Below are 14,124 nucleotides of genomic sequence, written 5' to 3' on the forward strand. Positions count from 1 at the left end.
CTCCTATGGGAGTCTATATCACTTACCTTCCTTTCACTCTTCCTTTTTACATACTCCCTAAATTTCCCCTCCCCTCCAATTAATTAGCTTCTGTTTTTCTTCCTCTCTACTTATCACATCTTAGTGACTTAGTCAACCTGTTAATCCTTTTCTTCAGGGCCTGGTAGGGATACCTAAAGTCCTCTTGCTTTCATTGCCTGCTACTCTCTTTCAGAACATGCTTAATACAAATTTAATCTCCCAAGTTCAAATGTGTATCTGTTCACTATAGCTCCAAGGATACAGCATGACAGTAAAAGGCCTTACTCTAAAATTGCCACCTTACTATAATATCCATATTTTAAGAAATAAAAAAAAGTGGTTATTGATTAAACAGTAATCAGAATAAAAGGTTGTAGGCTACTGGAAACTGAGCTTTTTTATTATAAAGATTGCATTTTGCAATGTTAATTACTGTAGCGAATGATAAGGTTTGTATGCCAGCATTTATATAGTATGCTTATATATATATGCACAGATATACAAACACTATTTCTATATTATATATAAAATTAATTATATAATTTAATGATGACAAGATTTGTGATTTACTTTTGTATTTCTAATTTTTAGTATTTGATTGATTCTTTGGAGCCATACACAATAAATGAGAACATAAACCCTTCTTCTCCCACTTGGAATTCATTGGAAACAGCCAATGATTTATATGAAGGTTCAGCTGAAATGTTTTCCAGCATTCAGACAGCTTCCCCAGTAATATTTACAAGTGTATCTGGTGATAATTTGCCTGCTATAAATGGAGCTGCAGAATTACATTCTGCTTTGGGTAAGGTATTTTAGGATATTTTTCTACCTGTTTCTTTGTTCTGAAGGACCCTCATCACTGTCCCAGATATGATCTCTAGCACATGGTTCAAGCAAATTATAAATGGGTCATTGGCTGGAGTCAGATTTTTTTACTACCAAATAACCTTCTGAAGCAAATGAGAATGCCACACAGGCAGGAACTAGCCCCTTGTCACCCAGCTGACCTTCTTCCTAGTGAAAGAAGCACCCGAAAGCCATCAGCCAAGCTGCATAGACAATCAGTTATTACAGTTGCCAAAGCAGGTGTGATTGTCAGGGATTAACATATCTCCAAGCCCTTCAGAGACCTTGATTTCTCTAAGCTGTTTGACTAATAGGTTTTCAAATGTCAGTGAAGGTAAATAGGTCAAAAAGTTACAACTTTGCTATATGGGTTACAAACAGGTGGAGATGACCCCATGACATGGTGATGTCATTAGTGAGTACACTTGTTCTGTATTATCAATGGGCCACTGTTTCTTTTCCAAGTATGGATATTTACATGCAGGCTTCAGCTGACAGGCAGGGATTTCAAATACCTCTCTAAATTTTTACGGTGTTTGAACAGTGGAGAGAAACTAAAGTTGTTTTTTTTTTTTTAAGTTTTAAATTAATTTAATGAAGTCACTGAATTTCTCTATATACACCAGTATCTAATACCAGAATTCAATCCATTACTTTAAACTACAGTGGTTATTTTCTGTACTTAGTTAATCCTGAAGAATCTTCCTTGTTATACACAGAAAACATACAGTGTTTTAAATGAAAATCTTCTTTTTATGGCCTCATTCATCTTGAGGTATTGAGTTGCTTAAAGATGTCTGTGTTGCTGAAAAATTGATTTCAGGCAATGTCTGTTGTGATCCAGCATAAGAGTATTATTTTATAGGAGTTACAGTAGTTAAAGCTGTTGACAGCCAGATTTTCTTCAGGGTCTGCTTATTTTTCAATGCCTTCACAAAACTCTGAGCCTGATACGCAGATATGAGAAGGACCCACACTTTTTCATTTGCACTGGCATAATGACTGCTTTATAACAAATGATTTTGGCTATCACAGTTGGATTGTGACTGACTTTGAACTTTATTGGAGATGCACCAAAAAACTCTTTGTGGGCATACATGTCTTCTTCATTCTGCTGACCACAACTCTTTTGCTAAAAATCTCGTTGTTAAGGGGTCTGTGAAGGCAGCCTTTCCAAGTATGGTTCATTTAGCACCATTGGGAGGGGGAGGGCAAGGAAGAGGAAGTCTATCTTTCTCAATTTAAAATATTTTAAAAACCTCAAAAATTTTATCAATCCAGAAGCCATGGTTCTGAAATCACTGGAGAGACTAGGCCATATACAAAGCTACCTTTTCCTAGTTTCTGGGGGATTTCTCACAAACCTCATAATTCTGCTTGTGGCCTATTCATTCTTTTACCTAGACCAATCTATCTGTTGTACACATGAAAATGGACCTATAATAGACTCTCCTTTGTGTAGTTAAGAGATGGAGTGTAGACTTTTCTTTATATTTCTGTAATTGCCATGAAAGTTAATTATTTTGCAATGAAACAGTTGCAGGTTGCCCTGCCAAAGTGAGTTCAGAATGCATAAGAAAAAAAATGAGTTTATGAGTAAGTAGCTATTTCTCTCCATTTACTCACAGATAATCAGTATACCATCAACATTTTGGCTGAAGAGCTGTCATATGTTATAAAGAGCCTCACACCTTTCACAGATTACACAATTAGTGTGTCTGCTTTCACTGCTGTTGGAGAAGGACCACCATCAGTTCTTACGGTCAGGACATGCGAACAAGGTAAAGTTTTGTAACTCTGATATTATCAAGGCTAACATACATGACTTTTTTCACTGAACATTTGAATTATTTTTTAGTAATTTATTTGCTTATCATTATATTTTTATGTTTTTTGTTGCAGTTCCAAGCTCAGTACAAAATATATCTTACAAGAATATTAGCTCCTCCTCTGTTTTGCTGTATTGGGATCCTCCAGCAAATCCCAATGGGAAAATCATCCATTATACAGTTTATGCAATGGAACTGGACACAAAAAGAGCATTCCACACAACAACTTCAAACAACAGCTTACTTATGACAGGTATACTGTCATTTTATTAAAAAAAAATTAAAATTTAAACTTGCAAATACATTATACAAAATTAATTTTTCCAACTTTATATAATATAGCCATTTGCAAAGTAGATGGATCAAGTCTTACATATTCACACACATCCACACGCACACAACATAACTGCACGTAAAAACAAGGTTGGTACACTACTGTTAGAGCTGTCTACTGTGGAGAAAAAAGTAGGGAATATGAGATGGGAGCAGAGGGAGAAGATAAGCAGTAATTTGAGAAATGGTATGAGTAGTAATTTGTGAAATGGATTTCTCCTTGGAATTTTCGCCTAAGCATCTTCTGTCCACATAGAAAAATATTCCTAAATTGTCTATTATTTTTTAGACTTGAATTTTTTTCACAGTATTTGTCTAACATTAATAATAATTTTCTTATTTTAAGGTGATAATTTTTATAGTAATTGAAGTAAACCCATTCTTAATAGGGTTTCAGACACTTATTTGTGCTAATCAGAGTAATGCATATAGAATAAATCCACATATTTGGATGTATGTATACGCATCCTTTATTTTGACAAATAAATTCTTTAAGCTAGTTACAGGGTTAAAGTTAGTTGACTTATTTCAAAGTCTGTTGGTTTAACTGCATGCCTACTTGACTGTCCCCACATAAATGGTATTATATGTATTCTATCTTTTAGGTAACAAATGTGCATCAAAAAATCTTAGAACAGTATTCAGTTTTATAGTTTCATAAGTAGCTACGACAAAATAAATATGTTTAAGAAGTAAACAGTCAAGATTTTTTTACTTAATCTTTTCAGGCTTAAAAAAGTACACAAATTATAGAATGAGAGTGGCAGCCTCTACTGCAATTGGAGAAAGTGCTTTGTCTGAAAAGAATGATGTTTTTGTGAGAACCCCTGAAGATGGTAAGTACATTGATTGCAATGATGATTTGTCTTCTGTACTGAAGTTTGCATTTGTTTAGAAAGAAGACCGGGCATGTACATAAAGGGAAAAGAAAGTGCAGAAATAAAATCAATGTTTGTTGAAATTATTAATCTTCTATCAGTCGGTGACTTCATTCAGACCGTTTTTAGGTAAGTGCTGAAAATAATAACGAAAGCTGCAGGAATCAACGAATTTCAGTTGTGATCGACAAATGGAAGGAAAGCTGCAGAGCTGAGCTTGCCTCACTGAAACTGTGTCCCTAGCACCCACCTAAACTGTAATATTTGTGACTTCATCTTATTTTCTTTTTCTTTTTATGTTATCATGTGGAAATCAGGTTGGTTTTGAAGCATCTGAACATGGCACCTTCCACTATTCATAGGCCATGTTGCTATCTGTAAGCAGAGATGCTAATGAAGTGAAGATTTTTTACACTGAATGATATTATAGGCAATTGTTTCTGTAGAGTTTTGGGGGCTTTATTAATTTTAAGACTGATCAATAGTTCTAGCATAGTGTTTAATGCTACTGTTTGAAGATTTCTGGATCTTCCTTAATTGCTTGCAAGGCAGTCTCATCCCATGAAGGCCCTGGGACTGTAGCTGAAGTTGTCATTGGCTTCTGCAAAGAAAACACATGAACTTGATTTACAGAGTCATGAGTATTAATCTTTTCTCATTTGTATCAGGTTTGCTTTTTCACTTGTTTCAGCAAAGTTATTTCTAATTTTTACCAAAGTAATACAAAAGGTGATTTTCCATTTGTCATTTATCTCTCTCCTTGAAAAATATACTATAATACAAGAAAATTAATTGAGTGCCAATAAAAGAGAGGAAAGGATTATGGGATTAAAAATCATGGGGATTTATGAAGTTTAGATGATTTGAATAACCACTCAAAATATCAAGTTCAACACTGAAACTTAAAGTACTTCCAAATATTTTTTAAAGTTGCATGCTTCTATGCTATTAGTTTTGCAGTGGAAATGTATATCACAAGAACAGAAAATCACTTATCTAAATATTTTTTTCTCTGAAAGTTTACAATTCCTTTGCCTCTGAGTCTTAAAGAAATTTTTCAAAGTAGAGTTTCAGGCCAACAGTTCATCCATTTGTAAGAGAGATGTGTAAGGCTTGAGGAAACTAATGAGAAAACCAACAATAATTCCTGCCTTTTTTATGAGGCTATGCATAATTATTTGTCTTCTCCTTCTTGTTCTTTAGTTTTCCTGAGGTAATTCAGGCTGAGATTCGCGTCTCCTAACCAACCCCGGACTGACAATTTGTTTGATTCTTGAAAAGATAGATACCTCCAAATAAAAGATTCTCTACAACAGTTTTAGATAACCTGTGTTAGGATTGAAGGTGCTGTTGCATTGAAATATTGTACCATGCCAGATAAATTGGAAAATGTATTTAAATTAAAAATTAAGCTTCTTCACATGGGAAATATCCATGTGGGCAGTCTTGTCATCCAGAGAACAGTGATCTGTTACAGTTAACACTTTCCATTCATGCTCTCAGAAATCAGAAATGAAAGTGGTTTGTGAGACCTTTCAGGCAAAAAAAAAATTCATGATAAATTCTGAAATATCAGCATATAGGTAATTCGTATGCAAACTGAATCCTATAATCCTGGGTTTGTAGTATTTTTTTTTTTTTTTAATTTTATAGACAGGTTATCTCAGGGGTGAAGTGATGGAGCCTTCAGAGGAATCAAAGTTGACATTCAGAGTTGATTTTATTTGTAAGTGCAGCCCACTCACTCCTTCCATGCTTCCATGCTTTATTAGCTTGCTGGAGCCACATGAACTCATACATTGCCAGTAGATTTAGCCAACACACTATCCCAGAGCTGGACTTGTTTTGTGCATGACCTTCACACCAAGATTTACACCAGGGTCACAAAAGGGAATTTAGTTACAGCGCATACAGTCCCTTTTGTTGTTCAATAGTTGATTGAGTGAAATAAGAAGGGTGGCTATTTATGTAGAAAGCAGTAAGAGGGCATGAATCTAAATTTAAAGAACTGAATATGAGGAAGACAATGAGAGAATCTGAAGGATCAGTCTGCATGAGATCAGTAGAGAGAAGAGATTTTTTTTCCTAAAAAATGCAGTTTTAGATAGATTTAAAAGTGGATGAGAAAAGAAATTCTTGAAAAGCAAAAGTGTTGTGACTCAGAAAGACACCTGGTTTTATTAGTGGAAAAGAAGACATACTGAAATTAACTGAGATAAAAAGTGGTAAGGCTTTGAGGAGAGTGAGAGAGTGAGTGTAGTCCTTTTGGTACAATTAGCTAATTTAAATGTTATGATCCAATAGGTTTATGCTATTAGCCCTATATTCAGTTAATTTAAAGGGCTTTTTCCTGATTTCTGTATTGCAGAACCAGATTCCCCACCTCGAAACATAGAATTAATAAATGTAAGTGCAACAGAAATAAATCTGAAATGGTTACCACCTGAGCAGCCTAATGGTCTCATAACTCACTATGAAGTTCTGTACAGTGATTCTAATGATTTTTCTATTAAAAATGCCTCATCTACAAGTATATCACTGAGTGAAATGAAGCCATATACTCTCTACAATATTTCTGTAAGGGCATTCACCAGACTTGGTCATGGGAATCAGTCATCTTTCCCACTTCTGGTCAGAACTTCTGAAACTGGTGAGTATATTATATTTTTTTTAAAATGAAAATTTTCCTGAATAAACTGCTTTATGATAACCTTTGATGCCCAGGAGATAAGAATAATTAGTTTTAGAAGTACTTGATTGCTTTGCAAAGCAGTAAGTTTGAATCCTGTTTTTTTCTCTTTCATAAACCAAGCAAAACAGCAAGGCCAGCTGCTATATAAGGGATGGGGAGCCAACGCTTCACATGTATGAGACAGGTCTGAGGTCAAGGCAGGTCTGAGGTCAAGCCAGGAAAGAAAGTTAGCAGGTGCAGTGGCACTAAGTCAGACACAGTTCAGTGACAGCTGGGCAGGTCTGTAATGGTGGAACCAACCCGAGGCCAGACTGCAATGTCAGTCTGCAAGTCAGGGAACTGATCAGTGGGTCCATGGCCAAGCGCAGCCATGACAGCGATGAAGCAGGAGCTGTAGCTCAAACAGGGGCAAAGCACAAGAGCCACCTCTGAAAGCAGCTCCCAGAGGCCAGTGGTCAGCCCCAGCTGCAGCCTCCCCGCAGCATTGCCTGGGAGCCTCTCATAAGGAAGGAGGAGGCAGCCTTTGACACTATTGCTAAGCTGGCCCTGAGCCCCAACAGCCAAACCTCTGAGAGGACATGCTTTCAGGGCTCTTACAGCAGGCTTCCTTTTTTTCATACAAGGGTTTATACTGTTTGTATAGATGACCCAGGCAAAAGAAATAAAATGCATGTTCATGATGCAAGGTGTTAATTGTGGCAGCACAACATGGAAAACCTCATAACAATAGCTAACATGAAGAATTGCAGGGATAGTTCTGGAGCATTAGAAGGAAAGTTTAGTGTCATGCTCCAGATTTTTTTAATCTCTCATATTAGGATGATTTCTATCAATTATTTTTTTAAATGACCTTGTTGTTATGATGTCTGTCTGTTATGTGTTTTTGATCTTCCAATTCAGCCTCTTCTAAAATGTATTTTATACAAAAAAATATAATACAAGTCTAAAGGTTTGCAATGTTTCTTTTAAACCACTTTGCAGAAATTCTTCACAAATCAATGAAACTAACTGAAATCTTGTATGAATATATTTTTTTTTCTTCTAGTTCCTGATTCTGCACCAGAAAATATAACCTATAGGAACATTTCATCCATGGAAATTGAATTATCATTTTTTCCACCGTCCATTCCCAATGGAATTATACAGGCCTACACAATATATCTCAACAGGACTAATGGGATTGAGCAAAAAGTTATAAACACTACTTTTCTGACATTACGTATTACAGGTCAGCATATAATGGTCTGGAACTTATGACAACTGTAAATTGTTCTGGGAAGTGTTCAACAGACAGATTGAGATAAATTAGTTCATTGGTTGGACATGATCTTGCTTGTCCTTATATAAAGTTTTTTGCTGCCTGTCTGAGAAATAACCCACTATGTAATGTGGTGAAATGGGCCATGAATGATATAAAGTCTAACGTATATCCATTCTATTTTAGATGTTTAAACTGCAAGGAACTTCAATAGATATCTTTGCAGATCTATCATTGTAACGAAGTAAACCCTCACGTCACCAACATATCTTTCTGATCTTAATTTGGGTAAAAATACTGGACAAAAAATTCTGGATAAAAACCTTCCCTTTCCACTCACCTTTGCTTCTTTTTCTAAGTTCTGTCACTATTGCTGAGGCATGATGCAGCAGTTAATGCTGGGAGCTTAATATCTTAACCACTACATTTTCAGAGTACAACCAAGAACAAACTGAAAAGCATTCTAGGAATATGAAGTATAAACTGGTAATTAGAGCTTTGTCCCTGCTTTTGCAAAATACTTTGTGTTCAAACTTTCTTAATGCTTATTTCCATCTCTAATGACATAGGTCAGTGTAAGTGATAGGCCTACTCAGCACTTCAAAAATACTTATGGTCCATTAAAAAACTGATTTGTTCCACTGAATGGTTGGTTCATTGAATTATTCTTTTTTATTTAGATTTAAATAAATATACAGAATATACTGTAGAAGTGTCTGCTAGTACCAGAATGGGGGAGGGCCTTCGTAGTTCACCTCTGCATATACTAACTGATGAAGACGGTAAGTCAGAACAGAAGTTGCAATGTATTCTTGTCTGCCTGTATTCTGAAATTACTCTTACACTTCATGTCAGTTATGTTTAAGTCCTGTGCACTTTTTTGGCAGTTATATCTCTCTATGGCTATCTGTGTCAGTCTATCTACACACGAACATACTTTATGCCTCTCTCTCTCTCNATCACTGGAGAGACTAGGCCATATACAAAGCTACCTTTTCCTAGTTTCTGGGGGATTTCTCACAAACCTCATAATTCTGCTTGTGGCCTATTCATAAATGGACCTATAATAGACTCTCCTTTGTGTAGTTAAGAGATGGAGTGTAGACTTTTCTTTATATTTCTGTAATTGCCATGAAAGTTAATTATTTTGCAATGAAACAGTTGCAGGTTGCCCTGCCAAAGTGAGTTCAGAATGCATAAGAAAAAAAATGAGTTTATGAGTAAGTAGCTATTTCTCTCCATTTACTCACAGATAATCAGTATACCATCAACATTTTGGCTGAAGAGCTGTCATATGTTATAAAGAGCCTCACACCTTTCACAGATTACACAATTAGTGTGTCTGCTTTCACTGCTGTTGGAGAAGGACCACCATCAGTTCTTACGGTCAGGACATGCGAACAAGGTAAAGTTTTGTAACTCTGATATTATCAAGGCTAACATACATGACTTTTTTCACTGAACATTTGAATTATTTTTTAGTAATTTATTTGCTTATCATTATATTTTTATGTTTTTTGTTGCAGTTCCAAGCTCAGTACAAAATATATCTTACAAGAATATTAGCTCCTCCTCTGTTTTGCTGTATTGGGATCCTCCAGCAAATCCCAATGGGAAAATCATCCATTATACAGTTTATGCAATGGAACTGGACACAAAAAGAGCATTCCACACAACAACTTCAAACAACAGCTTACTTATGACAGGTATAGTGTCATTTTATTAAAAAAAAAATAAAATTTAAACTTGCAAATACATTATACAAAATTAATTTTTCCAACTTTATATAATATAGCCATTTGCAAAGTAGATGGATCAAGTCTTACATATTCACACACATCCACACACACACAACATAACTGCACGTAAAAACAAGGTTGGTACACTACTGTTAGAGCTGTCTACTGTGGAGAAAAAAGTAGGGAATATGAGATGGGAGCAGAGGGAGAAGATAAGCAGTAATTTGAGAAATGGTATGAGTAGTAATTTGTGAAATGGATTTCTCCTTGGAATTTTCGCCTAAGCATCTTCTGTCCACATAGAAAAATATTCCTAAATTGTCTATTATTTTTTAGACTTGAATTTTTTTCACAGTATTTGTCTAACATTAATAATAATTTTCTTATTTTAAGGTGATAATTTTTATAGTAATTGAAGTAAACCCATTCTTAATAGGGTTTCAGACACTTATTTGTGCTAATCAGAGTAATGCATATAGAATAAATCCACATATTTGGATGTATGTATACGCATCCTTTATTTTGACAAATAAATTCTTTAAGCTAGTTACAGGGTTAAAGTTAGTTGACTTATTTCAAAGTCTGTTGGTTTAACTGCATGCCTACTTGACTGTCCCCACATAAATGGTATTATATGTATTCTATCTTTTAGGTAACAAATGTGCATCAAAAAATCTTAGAACAGTATTCAGTTTTATAGTTTCATAAGTAGCTACGACAAAATAAATATGTTTAAGAAGTAAACAGTCAAGATTTTTTTACTTAATCTTTTCAGGCTTAAAAAAGTACACAAATTATAGAATGAGAGTGGCAGCCTCTACTGCAATTGGAGAAAGTGCTTTGTCTGAAAAGAATGATGTTTTTGTGAGAACCCCTGAAGATGGTAAGTACATTGATTGCAATGATGATTTGTCTTCTGTACTGAAGTTTGCATTTGTTTAGAAAGAAGACCGGGCATGTACATAAAGGGAAAAGAAAGTGCAGAAATAAAATCAATGTTTGTTGAAATTATTAATCTTCTATCAGTCGGTGACTTCATTCAGACCGTTTTTAGGTAAGTGCTGAAAATAATAACGAAAGCTGCAGGAATCAACGAATTTCAGTTGTGATCGACAAATGGAAGGAAAGCTGCAGAGCTGAGCTTGCCTCACTGAAACCGTGTCCCTAGCACACACCTAAACTGTAATATTTGTGACTTCATCTTATTTTCTTTTTCTTTTTATGTTATCATGTGGAAATCAGGTTGGTTTTGAAGCATCTGAACATGGCACCTTCCACTATTCATAGGCCATGTTGCTATCTGTAAGCAGAGATGCTAATGAAGTGAAGATTTTTTACACTGAATGATATTATAGGCAATTGTTTCTGTAGAGTTTTGGGGGCTTTATTAATTTTAAGACTGATCAATAGTTCTAGCATAGTGTTTAATGCTACTGTTTGAAGATTTCTGGATCTTCCTTAATTGCTTGCAAGGCAGTCTCATCCCATGAAGGCCCTGGGACTGTAGCTGAAGTTGTCATTGGCTTCTGCAAAGAAAACACATGAACTTGATTTACAGAGTCATGAGTATTAATCTTTTCTCATTTGTATCAGGTTTGCTTTTTCACTTGTTTCAGCAAAGTTATTTCTAATTTTTACCAAAGTAATACAAAAGGTGATTTTCCATTTGTCATTTATCTCTCTCCTTGAAAAATATACTATAATACAAGAAAATTAATTGAGTGCCAATAAAAGAGAGGAAAGGATTATGGGATTAAAAATCATGGGGATTTATGAAGTTTAGATGATTTGAATAACCACTCAAAATATCAAGTTCAACACTGAAACTTAAAGTACTTCCAAATATTTTTTAAAGTTGCATGCTTCTATGCTATTAGTTTTGCAGTGGAAATGTATATCACAAGAACAGAAAATCACTTATCTAAATATTTTTTTCTCTGAAAGTTTACAATTCCTTTGCCTCTGAGTCTTAAAGAAATTTTTCAAAGTAGAGTTTCAGGCCAACAGTTCATCCATTTGTAAGAGAGATGTGTAAGGCTTGAGGAAACTAATGAGAAAACCAACAATAATTCCTGCCTTTTTTATGAGGCTATGCATAATTATTTGTCTTCTCCTTCTTGTTCTTTAGTTTTCCTGAGGTAATTCAGGCTGAGATTCGCGTCTCCTAACCAACCCCGGACTGACAATTTGTTTGATTCTTGAAAAGATAGATACCTCCAAATAAAAGATTCTCTACAACAGTTTTAGATAACCTGTGTTAGGATTGAAGGTGCTGTTGCATTGAAATATTGTACCATGCCAGATAAATTGGAAAATGTATTTAAATTAAAAATTAAGCTTCTTCACATGGGAAATATCCATGTGGGCAGTCTTGTCATCCAGAGAACAGTGATCTGTTACAGTTAACACTTTCCATTCATGCTCTCAGAAATCAGAAATGAAAGTGGTTTGTGAGACCTTTCAGGCAAAAAAAAAATTCATGATAAATTCTGAAATATCAGCATATAGGTAATTCGTATGCAAACTGAATCCTATAATCCTGGGTTTGTAGTATTTTTTTTTTTTTTTAATTTTATAGACAGGTTATCTCAGGGGTGAAGTGATGGAGCCTTCAGAGGAATCAAAGTTGACATTCAGAGTTGATTTTATTTGTAAGTGCAGCCCACTCACTCCTTCCATGCTTCCATGCTTTATTAGCTTGCTGGAGCCACATGAACTCATACATTGCCAGTAGATTTAGCCAACACACTATCCCAGAGCTGGACTTGTTTTGTGCATGACCTTCACACCAAGATTTACACCAGGGTCACAAAAGGGAATTTAGTTACAGTGCATACAGTCCCTTTTGTTGTTCAATAGTTGATTGAGTGAAATAAGAAGGGTGGCTATTTATGTAGAAAGCAGTAAGAGGGCATGAATCTAAATTTAAAGAACTGAATATGAGGAAGACAATGAGAGAATCTGAAGGATCAGTCTGCATGAGATCAGTAGAGAGAAGAGATTTTTTTTCCTAAAAAATGCAGTTTTAGATAGATTTAAAAGTGGATGAGAAAAGAAATTCTTGAAAAGCAAAAGTGTTGTGACTCAGAAAGACACCTGGTTTTATTAGTGGAAAAGAAGACATACTGAAATTAACTGAGATAAAAAGTGGTAAGGCTTTGAGGAGAGTGAGAGAGTGAGTGTAGTCCTTTTGGTACAATTAGCTAATTTAAATGTTATGATCCAATAGGTTTATGCTATTAGCCCTATATTCAGTTAATTTAAAGGGCTTTTTCCTGATTTCTGTATTGCAGAACCAGATTCCCCACCTCGAAACATAGAATTAATAAATGTAAGTGCAACAGAAATAAATCTGAAATGGTTACCACCTGAGCAGCCTAATGGTCTCATAACTCACTATGAAGTTCTGTACAGTGATTCCAATGATTTTTCTATTAAAAATGCCTCATCTACAAGTATATCACTGAGTGAAATGAAGCCATATACTCTCTACAATATTTCTGTAAGGGCATTCACCAGACTTGGTCATGGGAATCAGTCATCTTTCCCACTTCTGGTCAGAACTTCTGAAACTGGTGAGTATATTATATTTTTTTTAAAATGAAAATTTTCCTGAATAAACTGCTTTATGATAACCTTTGATGCCCAGGAGATAAGAATAATTAGTTTTAGAAGTACTTGATTGCTTTGCAAAGCAGTAAGTTTGAATCCTGTTTTTTTCTCTTTCATAAACCAAGCAAAACAGCAAGGCCAGCTGCTATATAAGGGATGGGGAGCCAACGCTTCACATGTATGAGACAGGTCTGAGGTCAAGGCAGGTCTGAGGTCAAGCCAGGAAAGAAAGTTAGCAGGTGCAGTGGCACTAAGTCAGACACAGTTCAGTGACAGCTGGGCAGGTCTGTAATGGTGGAACCAACCCGAGGCCAGACTGCAATGTCAGTCTGCAAGTCAGGGAACTGATCAGTGGGTCCATGGCCAAGCGCAGCCATGACAGCGATGAAGCAGGAGCTGTAGCTCAAACAGGGGCAAAGCACAAGAGCCACCTCTGAAAGCAGCTCCCAGAGGCCAGTGGTCAGCCCCAGCTGCAGCCTCCCCGCAGCATTGCCTGGGAGCCTCTCATAAGGAAGGAGGAGGCAGCCTTTGACACTATTGCTAAGCTGGCCCTGAGCCCCAACAGCCAAACCTCTGAGAGGACATGCTTTCAGGGCTCTTACAGCAGGCTTCCTTTTTTTCATACAAGGGTTTATATTGTTTGTATAGATGACCCAGGCAAAAGAAATAAAATGCATGTTCATGATGCAAGGTGTTAATTGTGGCAGCACAACATGGAAAACCTCATAACAATAGCTAACATGAAGAATTGCAGGGATAGTTCTGGAGCATTAGAAGGAAAGTTTAGTGTCATGCTCCAGATTTTTTTAATCTCTCATATTAGGATGATTTCTATCAATTATTTTTTTAAATGACCTTGTTGTTATGATGTCTGTCTGTTATGTGTTTTTGATCTTCCAATTCAGCCTCTTCT

At 35.7% G+C, this 14,124-nt stretch overlaps 1 protein-coding gene across 1 annotated transcript in view; it reads left to right on the top strand.

The window, feature by feature from the left end:
* PTPRQ (protein tyrosine phosphatase, receptor type Q) overlaps positions 1 to 14,124 on the top strand; it is a 116,567-nt gene that overhangs the window by 22,541 nt on the left and 79,902 nt on the right. Inside the window, exons 13-23 of the mRNA XM_017804252.1 lie at positions 613 to 826; positions 2,499 to 2,651; positions 2,773 to 2,952; positions 3,761 to 3,868; positions 6,279 to 6,560; positions 7,648 to 7,830; positions 8,541 to 8,642; positions 9,113 to 9,265; positions 9,387 to 9,566; positions 10,375 to 10,482; positions 12,893 to 13,174. Coding sequence (XP_017659741.1) covers positions 613 to 826; positions 2,499 to 2,651; positions 2,773 to 2,952; positions 3,761 to 3,868; positions 6,279 to 6,560; positions 7,648 to 7,830; positions 8,541 to 8,642; positions 9,113 to 9,265; positions 9,387 to 9,566; positions 10,375 to 10,482; positions 12,893 to 13,174 — 1,945 coding nt within the window. The remainder of the gene's footprint in view (positions 1 to 612; positions 827 to 2,498; positions 2,652 to 2,772; positions 2,953 to 3,760; positions 3,869 to 6,278; positions 6,561 to 7,647; positions 7,831 to 8,540; positions 8,643 to 9,112; positions 9,266 to 9,386; positions 9,567 to 10,374; positions 10,483 to 12,892; positions 13,175 to 14,124) is intronic.

Source organism: Lepidothrix coronata, unplaced genomic scaffold (genome assembly GCF_001604755.1).
Source record: "Lepidothrix coronata isolate B3197 unplaced genomic scaffold, Lepidothrix_coronata-1.0 Scaffold9, whole genome shotgun sequence".
In the NCBI taxonomy this organism is placed as follows: domain Eukaryota; kingdom Metazoa; phylum Chordata; class Aves; order Passeriformes; family Pipridae; genus Lepidothrix; species Lepidothrix coronata.